This window comes from Thunnus thynnus, chromosome 10 (assembly GCF_963924715.1).
Source record: "Thunnus thynnus chromosome 10, fThuThy2.1, whole genome shotgun sequence".
Taxonomy (NCBI): domain Eukaryota; kingdom Metazoa; phylum Chordata; class Actinopteri; order Scombriformes; family Scombridae; genus Thunnus; species Thunnus thynnus.
The window spans coordinates 24648531-24660222 of NC_089526.1; the positions used below are offsets into that span (position 1 = coordinate 24648531).

General features: G+C 38.9%; 1 protein-coding gene across 1 annotated transcript; it reads left to right on the top strand.

Annotated features, from left to right (window-relative positions):
- The first annotated feature begins 7452 nt into the window (after positions 1-7452).
- On the top strand, positions 7453-11386 carry ccka (cholecystokinin a). The gene is made up of 4 exons (XM_067602223.1): positions 7453-7513; positions 9773-9852; positions 10242-10431; positions 11182-11386. The coding sequence occupies exons 2-4, from the start codon at positions 9775-9777 to the stop codon at positions 11313-11315; spliced, it is 402 nt and encodes a 133-aa protein (XP_067458324.1). The 5' UTR covers positions 7453-7513; positions 9773-9774; the 3' UTR covers positions 11316-11386.
- Positions 11387-11692: the final 306 nt, after the last annotated feature.

The window sequence follows — 11692 nt, forward strand, 5'->3', positions numbered from 1 at the left end:
CTCTAAAATTTCGATGCAGAAAGATGTCAGTTTAAATACTGTATATTCATGCAGTGATGTTGATTTTGAGCACACTGCTTTATTGCTTACAGTTGTTTTTTTCTGTTTTGTTGTCTGTTATGTAATACAAAACGAGTTCACCCCAGGATAGCATTTTGCAGTTCCTGCCAGCTAATAATTCAGAACAGTTAAAGATATTTCAGCAGACATCCAGGAACATTAATAATATTTCAGTATGATCCCTCCCGATAATAACAGAGTTCTCCCTTGTTTAACCAATTGCCTCAGAACTTTCTATCATTACTGTTATTTCTCTCTCTCTCTCCAGCACACACACACACACACACACACACACACACACACACACACACACACAGTGACACAGATAAAGAAACACATGTAACTGATATTGTGAAAGTTATACACACAAACTGCACACTGTTTTTATAGCCCAGAGAGAAGCATTAGTATTGATGAAAGTATCTATTAGAAAGAGCGGTTGAATGTAGTCTCGCATTATTTCCCCTGAGAAACTCATGCTTAAGATGCATCAATAAGACCTTGCAGGTCTGCACACCAGACCTGAACTCACAGATGGTTTATTTAATTCAAACAGTGTACAGCCTATTCAGTAAATTATAAAATTGTATAATATTATAGTATATAAATAGTAAAAAATGTAAACATCATATCTTGTTAAAGACTTGATAATCCTGTATGATTTATTTTACTTACTGGTTAGTTAAGAAGTTTGATTGCAAACTGTAGAAAATTAGGGAGAGCAGCAAAGCAACAACTGTGGACAACAAGTCAAGGACTGGTCATTATAATCATGAAAGTTTAAGAAGACGTGTCAGGGGATCAGAACTGGTGTGGCAAAAATCATGTGGTTGAATTTCTTAGGAGCTTTGACCTGCCGTTTACCTTCAGACTAAAATTTAATTGACCAGATATACTGTTACTGTCCACTGGACGACTTTTCCTTCGGGTTACTGAAGTGCCTTATGCTGGAAAGACAGAAAGCTCCTTACTTGGAGAAAGAGTAATCATTTGATTTAATTGAAAAAATGTCATAATCAAATAAATTAACTATTTCCTCCATGATGTTATCAACATATGAGTGAAATCATAAAACATGGCAACATCCTTGCTCCAAACCAGGAATTCATTCATTCATTCATTCGCTCACTTTGTGGCCTTTCTTTATTTTATTCAGGGTGGATTATGTTCTAGGACGCTTTAGGCAGACAAATAAGCAATACATAATTACAGTAATATACCATTTCCTAGCTGTAACATAAGGTTAATAGGTTTTTTAGGATCATAAAAGTTCATCCAAAGATGTCCACTAATGATGGCTTGGTTTCCATTTGTGGCCAAGCTAGCAGTGTGGCTCTATGGCAACATTAGTTGATCCAGACTGAAATATGATCCCTGACTTTTCCTCTAGTGCCAACATGGGCTTGACATTTGGTTCAGACAACCACCATCTCCCGAAGAAAATGTAAAGAGCTTTTGTTCTGATCTTATAGTTAGAAAGTAGGGAAAGTTTTGCGTTAGGAGTGGTGAGGAATATTCAGATTATATATAAAGGTCCTCATTAATGGCGCAAAGCAAGTTGTTCTTATCAAGGGGTGGAAGAACTTCAATTCATGACAAAGTTGAATTATATCTTTTATAATTTTGGGCTTGGAATAAAATCTTGATATGCCATTTAGAAAAGACAAGCAAAGTTTTCAGTGAGGTCACTGACTGCAGGCAACAAGTTGACCTGAGGCTTCTGTCCATCTAAACAAGATTTCATTAAGCCGAAGCTGAGGGACTTTACAGGTAATATCTGCAATCAGAAACAATCCTGATTAAAAAAAGTACTATCAGATTACAGACTAAATAAGTCCTTGATGTGTTTTAAAGTGTTGCCTCATGGTCGAAGCAATTATCTTATATTTGTGCTTTCTCATATAATCCCAGAGCATAATTGCAAACATTAATTTCATTTTCTCTTCTAAATTATCTGTCTCTCCTGACTCTCAAGGTCTTTCTTTTGAACCATTTGCTGTTTGATGGGCTAAAACAGCTTGCCGCAGATTATGTATTCTAATAAAGCACTTGGTAACTGTTTTTAAAAGTGATATAGGTGATTTAATTTATGTTTTCATCATCGACATCATTCTCTGCCCACTTTCCCCCTCCTCGTTTTTCATCTCTGCCCCTGGCCTTCCCTTCATGTCTGACAATACAGTACGAGCCAGTTGATTAGAGCGGAACAGAGAGTCCATCTACTGAAGAGGTTTCTGACCTGTACAGCAACACAACGCTGCAATTAACTCAAGTACCATGACTCACTAGTGGCAGGGGGAGAGACCGAGGGAAAAAAAACATGCACACATTCCTTGAAAAACTGTGTGCATGCGTGCTTTCTTTTATGACGACAGGGATGTCGTTGTGAACCCTGTGTGTATGGATACTCTCAGACTGACAGGGACTGATCGCTCATTCCAGCGGAGGGTTAACTTCATACATCAGCATTAGAGGAATACAGTAAACTTTGCATGAAGATCAATCGAAAAGCCTCTCTTTAGTGAGGCCCCTGTTAAAATCGCACAGACATACACATACAGAGCCTAATTCAAGCCAGTAGGCCTACATGCATGTATATGCTCTGTACAGGCTGCAATATGACCATCCTGAGCTGAGCACTTAAAGTAAGGCCATGAGAGGTGAATATGACATCCAGTGAAATGAGGTGGATGAACCAAACATCTTACCTGATATGCAGCAGCAGGCAAAAACATGTAAGGTATGCAGCAGAATCCCTTATTCAAATCGCAAATGTATAGATGGAGGGAAGCATCTTCTTATCAAATGCTATAACGAGTCATAAGCAGATGGCCACTACATGGATTTAAGCATAGACTAACAATGAGTACAGCTGAGTGTAGCAGTTGCATAAACCATAAACCAGGAGCTGAGACTGATTAAACTGAGATAAAGAATATTAAGTCAAGCTGACACAAACCCAGGTTTCAATTTGGAGGGCAGTCTATGAAGCCAGTAATAACAAGGGAAATAGTTTATGTGAATACGCTGTGTGCAAGATGAAAGTCATGTTTACATCTGTAAAGCCAACATTCAAACAGGCCTTATTATTCTCCTCCCAAAGTTTGCGTTAAGCCAACAGGGGCTCCATAAACAAGCAACAAGCCAAGTCTGTTGCAAAACCATTTAAGCCCATAACACTCCATCATGAGCCACGCATCAGCATAAAAGCATCATAATAATATATCAAATAATAGCTTAAAGAAAATAACATCAGTCGCTGCAAAAAATATACTGTCATTCACAGTTCAAGGTAAATAGCCTACTGCACAGAGCAGCAGGCAAAAAGCAGAAGCTATCACATGAAGCACAAGCAACACAGACAGCCACCTTAAGCTCACACACAGAGCCCAAACATTACCTCACGAAACGCATGTTAGAGTAAGCAGCAAACACTTAGGCTTGCTGAGGTGAAGCAGGAGAATTGATCATAACAGAGCTGGAAGTGAGCATGTTGTCCATCAGGTGGTGAACAGTCACATAATTATCAACACCTGTGGCAGCAGCAGCAACAGGGACCACTGTGCAAACACGATTATTTCCTCTGCAAACTCGTCTTGAGGCGACATTATGGGACTGTTGGCGGACCAGTTTATGAATGGTCAACTTTCAAATAAGCAGAACAGCAGTGAACACGGTTGTAGCAAAACAGTGAGCCGGTTAGGCCTTCCCAGGGCTTAAATAGACCGCCCTGTTATGAAGGATGCATTAGATATGTAGTGTTGTGTCCAGTAGAGTATGTCACATGAGTATGCAGCATTTTTGTCTGCCAGAATTTGCTTGTAGAAATTGCTCCATTTGCAGCCAAAAAAGTCACAGAAATAGCAACTGAGCTCTGACTCCAAAGACGTCCAAAGAAATTAATCATATATAGAAAAGGATGTTCACCCTGTTGGGATTTTTTAAGGCCAAACTGCCCAAAAAATCCAAACAGGCCTTTTTCAACAGCAGACATTTTACTTGTTATAACAGGAAAAGCACAACTGTCACTGATAACTTTAATGATGATTCCATTATCCTCGTGTCCCAGTAAGCCATAACAGTGTGTGCACAGTACCGGGAGCCTGAAACTAAAGCAGGTAACAGAAACTCCATCTTTAATTCTGTCATTTACAGTCTATGTTTTCCTACTGTGACGTCAAAATGTCAACAACAAACAACAAAAAATACCCAAGCTCATTGAAAGCTTTAAAAAAGAAAAAGAAAAAAAAAAAATACTGAATGCAATTTTGAGGAGAAACATGCTGACTTTATCATCTATGATAGAGGCAAAGATAGTGTGTCTTTGTGTCAAATGTTGGACACTAAATCTCTCCTGATGTAGGCTACGTGTATGCGAAAAAAATGTAAGCCGCTTATGACAGCAGCATCTGCTAGGTGAGTGTAATATTATGTGATATAAATATGCACACAATGTATAGAAATGATGATGCTGGAGATGCTGCAGAATACAGTAGGTTTATGTTAAACAGAGAAAGCAGCTTCATCACGCCTTCAACATAACTATTTTACACAGAAGGCTATTTTATTTATTTATTTAGGACACTTTTTTTCCCATACACCAGACTTTGAACCTGTCTGACGAGCCTTACAACTGTACCTCTGTAATGAAATCCTGCAGGAGGAGAGTGGATTAGTTGGCTTCCAGTCATTTGTTCTGTTTCTCATAAGCACACTCGATATCTAAGACACCACAGAGGAGATTTTGAAACATGGTGAGTCAAATAAACTGTAGGCACTCGGAGGAGCAGTAAATATTCATATTTCACTTCATATTTCTTGACTGTACAGCAGGAGCAGGGAGGAGTGGTAGGATGGTGTTAATGAATAAAGACAGTAAATCTTGTAGTGCACCTCCCCGGCCAATCAGGTGATTTGAAAATGGTGCTGGTAAGAAGTTAGACAGGTGCCATTGACAGTGTATGAGTGAACGCCATACACTGCTGTCAGTGACAGGGGGATCAGGCTAATGTTAGCCTCATTAACATACGAGAGTAGAGCTAAAAACACACAGGGGGACAGACTCAGGTAGTCCACTGACACTCACTCATCCTCTCTCTCACATTTACAGATAATTCATTGCCAGTCCTCAGTGTCATGTCTCTGTAGCTTAGCTCAACGTTGAACTTTCTGTCACCTCTGATTATTTGAGATTTTCTGTCCTTGAGTTTAAAACAAAAGTTGATGTGGTTCCTGATGTGTTTAGCAGTTCCTTGACTCTAAAATAGGACATATAAACCCCAAAACAAAGTAGTGTCTCGCTGTTGTGGCACCAATATTGTTTATTACTGCCTGGTGATGCAGGCCTATGCTCAGCATCAGTTTCATAGTACTTCAAGGTAACCCACAAAATATAACACAATAACAATAATATAATAATATCTATTTAAGCCTGAATGCCAGCAAACATCCCCAGGGAAGTGAAAAGTTTCAGGTCTTGAACTACACAAAGTTAAAGAATGGAAATATTTTAAAAATGCTTTAGAGCCTTCCTGTGACCTCGCCAGAAACCGAACAAATGAAGAATTTTAAATGAATCCGACAAGTCCTGCAAGCAAATCAGTACATAACAGGACATAACAGGAATGATAATGGATCCTGGCAAGTGAAAGCAGCTGCATACCTAGAGCTCTTTTTGACTGATGAAGATAATAAAACATCTTTTTTAATGAAATAGCTTTATGATTTAAAAGTAAAGAGGCAACCTTTAATGACTTGAATAAAGAAGTCAATCACTGATTAATTGATGCTTTAGCTTGAACAGTGAGTTATAAGCTAAAGTAAGACCTTACAGCTTTAATGAAACGTTTAAAACCAATTGCATTATTACTAAAGCAATTTGCTTTTAAGACATTAACTTGCAGTGTGCCGCTCATACCATGTAGTGTATGAAGGCCACTCAGCCTTTTTCCACAAAGCACAGTCATGCTGTTACTTTCTTTTTCTGACACAAATCGCACTTTCTGAGTTCCAGAGATTTTTATCAGACAAAAAACCAGAATGTCAGTTTTTCTTTTATTTAATTTTGACCTTGAAGCTTGAGGGGCATTCAAGCATTTCTCTTCAGACCTCAAACCATTTGGATAATGTGTTCAACAACATTTCTTAATTGTTCAGCCGGTTTCTATTATGTTCTGTCAGACTTTTATTCCATGTATTATGATTGTGATGCTGAGCAAGAGCATAATGCAGGATCTTTTTTTCTCAAGACTGAAGTGATACTTTCCAACATACTTGCATCTGAGATAATTGGATGTGCAAATGTCTCCTCTGAAAAAATTTACTATCAAAGATGAGGTGAAGATATAAATGAAACATTGTTACTGATATCAAGTACAATCATAATCACAACAGTGTGTGGTGCACTGATTATATTTTTAATGAAACACACAAATATTTGTCTGAAAAAAATCAGGAAACTCTTTCAGCAGCATTTTCTTTCTTGGATGCTGGTGGCTGCACATGCATCACACACAACTAAAGGTTTATTTAGTCAAAGAATTACATTCTGACCCACTTTGGTCTCATTTTGACAGAGCTCCATCAGTGATCATTGGTGGCATGAAGAAAAGAAAGCACCAGAGAGAAATGTATTTCCTTCATGAACCAGGCTGGTGGCCTGCCACACCTAAATAATTCCACCAAGTCATTTCGCCCCCGCTGAGATTGAATGGGCACCAAAGCACACATTGCTTCTGGTCTACCAGAATGAAAGATTCAAATGCAGTGATGGAGTGAAAATATTTTCCAGCTTGAGAGTTGCAACATAGGATATGTTTTACATTGTGTTTCCTCATCTACACGTGTGAATTAATAACTTCCAGAATAATCTAAGCTTTTTTCATGATCCAAATGAAAAACAAACCTGAACAAGGAAATATAATATTTCCCCCCTTTTTTTTCTCTTTTTCTGTCTATATACTGTATATGTTAATGTGTGTGTGTGTGTGTGTGTGTGCAGGCCATTTAAATGCTCAGACAGCAATGCATTTTACTTCATGTTAAAGAGCCTTTCAGGTTCTCTGAACTACATATTCAAACCACCAATGTGTGTATGTGTGTGAGTGTGTGTGTGTGTATCTCTCTGTTTCTAACACAGGTGAGCGAGGGAGGCAACATAATTAAAGCTGCCACCTTTGTCCCGACCCTTCTTCATATAGGTGAGTGTGAGTGCATGTCTGCGTGTGTACGTGTCAGTTCATTTGTGCAGTTGCAGTATGTGTACTTGTTTGCGTCTTCAGTTGCATCAGCGGCATCAGTTTCTGCGCCAGCAGTAGGCTCCTCCCATCTGCCCAGGCCCCTCCTGTGTCAGTATAAAACATCTCATCCTCTCTCTCACTCACTCACAGCCTGAACACTGGAGCAAAGCTCAACATCAGACTAATCTTCTCCTTGTCAACGCCAACAATTGCAGGTAAGGATGAAAAACTGATTGTGAAATTGTGTCCTTTAGTTCTTTTCAGGGTTTTTATTGCAGCAGGACAAATTCCAAATTTATTACAAATACTTAAAACACTTTGTGAAGCTGATTGATTCTTTGAGCTAATTACTTCTTTCATTTTCAATTATTTGTCTTGCCTTTTTTGTCTTTTAGTGTTTTGCACAGCACAAATGCAAAAAGTGTATGTTTGATCTGTAAAGCTGCAAGGAAAGGAATAATTTTTGAAATGTGATTTTCACATTTCATTTAAAATTTCATTTCAATAGAATGAAAATTAAATAAATTTTCATTTAAATAATAATAAAAAATCTTTCCATCAGTAGTTTTAATTCAGTTAGTTTAAACTTTGAGGGAACATATAAAACATATAACCTCAATACATAATATAACAGGCAAAACTGCCAAATGTTGAAGCATATTAATGACAAAATACTTAATAATGTAAAATAATGACAGCTGCATATTTTTATTATCAGTGTGCAAATATTCAGATTAGAGCATTGGAATTTTGTTTCCTCTCTTAACTTCCACCTGGAGAATTTCTGTGCGTTTGTCTTTGTACAGGAACTGAGCTTGGAGGTGTTCAAAAATATATTTTTTCCATCTTAATTTATTCAGCTTAATTTTTATTCTGAGGAGTGGAGAGGGGAGGGCTTTCACACACATTACAGTACCGCATCATTACCAGCCCATTGAATAATGAATGAGAAACAATGACCAGCTGCTAAGAGGAATTATATTAGCATGGAGAGAATGACTGTTTACACCACCACTGTGTCAATTGAAACAAAATTATTCAATGGCTAAATGGGCTGTTGTATTGAGTTACAGTGATAAAATTACACAGGAACACAGATTCGAGATGACATTTGGTTTAAAACCACTGAGTGGAAGGTTTTCATCTCAAGATGCTGTACTGTATTTTCTAGTTGATGAAGTGAGCTGATAATGTCTGTAATCTTCATGTCCAGTGAACATTAACTGGAGGAAGCTGTGGACTCTGTATACACATCTTTGTTTGGAGTTCTGATTCCTGCCTCTGTTGAAATATTCACCCCAACAAATAAATAAGAGTCTTTAAAGTAAAGCTAGATGCTACTACTACTACTACTACTAGCTACTACTTGTCAAAAACATTTATACCTCCTGTGTGTTTGTTTTTTATGCATAAAGTGCAGGAAATGATTATGCTTTGACTTGATAAAGAAAGGGAGAAGAATGAAAAAAAGGAAAAATTGAGGTGCAATTGCACAAAGACCTCAAGTAACAGTGCATTAGAGTAAAAAGAGAGAGAGAGGTCCACAGAGAGCACTGCTGTAATAGAAACACAGAGAGAGACAGACAGACAGAGAACGAGAGAGAGAGGTTTAGATTATTGGAAATTGAAAACCTCAAAGCGACTGGCATTGTTGGTTTTATCTAATTGGATAATTTCCTCTGGAAGAATGTTCTGGCACAGAGCGTCATTTATCAAAACTAACATGCTGCTGTTCTCAGCCAGGCTACAAGACAAATGCAGTGTTAGAAAACAGTATACCAGCCTTTGTAAGAATTTTTTGTGTAGTTTTTTTTTGCACATTAAATATTCTTATCACAATGATGTAAAACTACATTTTCATAGACAATATGACAGAAACTGCATGAATTCATGAGTACATCAGGACTTCTTCTAGGCCAATATTTAAATTTTCTTATGTGAGAAAGAGATTGAAGAAAGGGGAGAAATTCACGTAATTTATTCACTCAGCACTGTCATGTTAATACCGACTTTCATGTGAACCCTGTTCAAAAAACAGCAAACAGAGCAAAATGTAGATTTAGAGATAATTGGTTGTGTTTCCTTTGGGATTCTGCTAATGCTGACAGTGAGCATACATCACAGCTGCGCCACATTTAACTGTGTTAAATACCAAATTGTTCCGCCACTCTGTGACAGAGTGAGAGAGTGTGTAAGACAGACAAAATGATATTTGCCTTAGGTTCCAGAAGAACCATCAGAGGTTAATTTCTTCCCCCACCGCTGTGGTTTCTACCACTGTGAAATGATTTATTGCTGCTTTCTGCAAAAGTCGCATTACCTGTTACTTCGCCCCCTGAGAAGCACATATTTAACGAGCGCGAGGGAGGCAGTTGAAAGGCACAGACAGTAAAGAGCAAGTGATCTAACAGGAAAATGACAGTGTTGAATTTATTTTAACTTATATTTTGTCCTCCTCTCTCCTCCTCCCCCAGTCATGAATGTAGGTATCTGTGTGTGTGTTCTCCTGGCTGCTCTGTCCAGTGGTTCCCTGAGTCTGCCCTCACAGTCAATGGTGAGACACACACACACACACACACACTGTAATACACTCACAGTTAAGATTTGCAAAAAAAATCTGGTATAATCATGACCCATCACACAAAAAGAAATTGAAAGACAGCAACACTTACATTCAGTATATGAAACATTATATTATTTATAGGTACAACAATGTGGCATATGCCTCAATCTTACTCATTTAATTCAGAACTAAGCTTGAGAAGGAAGTACAATAATTGGTAGATGCATAAAAGACATATAAATATACAGCCATGTCCTTGATAAACAGTCAGAACTGGGTGAGTTTTTGCAAACTGTTTCAATTTTAAGTTACAGTAAAGTCAAAATTTAGGTACTGATTAGATATAGGATTTTTTTTTTTACTTTTTTCATGTTCTCCAGTCACAGAGAGCTGATGGTGAGACTCTGGTGTCAGACAGCCTACCTGCCCCTTCACCCAACCACACACGCCAGGTCCGCTCAGCTCCAGCGCTCCCCTCAGGGCAGCTTGCCAACTACAACCAACCCCGGGAGGAGGCAGACGCTCGAAACAGCCTGAGCCAGCTACTGGCCAGACTGATCTCCAGGAAAGGTGAGCCGTCAGATGTCACTGATGTGAGCATGGAGAGAAGAAGAGAGAAGAGGTGGATAGAAAGAGTAATTGGGAGCTGCAGTCTTTCCCTTTAGCCATCTCATCTCACAACACACATAAAATTCCTCTCATATTATTTTGCTTGCGGTCTTCTCTCTTCCTAACATCCATCCTTCTGTAATGTACCATCACTCATGCTGTGCCGTACTCCCACCATCTGGCATTTCCCACCTCCCTCTACAGTAGCTTCCTCTGTCCTCCCTCCATGTTTCCATACCTCCTCCTTGTTCCTTCCTTCTGTCTTTTCCATTTATGCTTCCCTCCTTTCTTTTCTCTGCCGGCCTGCTCCTTCTGTCCTTCCCTCCACATCTCCTGACCTCATTCTCTTCTCTCTATATCACTGCGTGTCTCAGTGTCTTTTTCAAGTCAACACTGAGTCACTGGGAGACCTGCCGAGCTCATTGGTCTGACTGAACACACAAAGACAGGAATAGAAACAAAACAAGTCAGCATGAGTTACTTCAACAATCTCATTCAGAGGGTATACATTGTTATTTCACAATCACTCTAGTAGACTTGCAAGTAGACAAGCAGTGGAATCATGTTTTGGTTGTGAAGCTCTCAATGTGCTCTAGATTAACACAACACACACACACACACACACACACACACACACACACACATCTTTCTGTCCTAATTACATCGTCAGTGTCATGAAACTTGACCCTTTCCTGTCTCTGTCTACTCCAGGCTACCAAACCAGATCCTCCATCACCAGCAGAGCCAGTGGTCTCTCCCCCAGCCACAGGATAAAGGACAGAGATTACCTGGGCTGGATGGACTTTGGGCGGCGTAGTGCGGAGGAGTACGAATACTCCTCATAAAGGCATGGCAAGCTTTCTCCAAACCCTGAGTTGCAACCCCCAACACCGCCAATAAAAGCCCATATAAATAAGCCCTTTTCACACTGCACTTACTGTAACCCAGGGGTGACTGGACCCTAGAAGGAGTTTAGCGTAGTAATATATAAGCAGAGAGTAGAAGAATTTTCCAATCTCCATGCTGAGCTTGAGAGCACTTTTAAAATTGCAACAACAGATGAAACATTATAATCTAAAAACAAAGGGAGCTCTCCAGCATTATATTTAAGCACAACATGTAAAAGATGTTCAGTATTTTTTGTTATAGTCAAGATATCCCAATGAAAAGAGAAAAAACAACAATATGTTAGTTGTCTCTCAATATTTTCCAACTCTCCCTG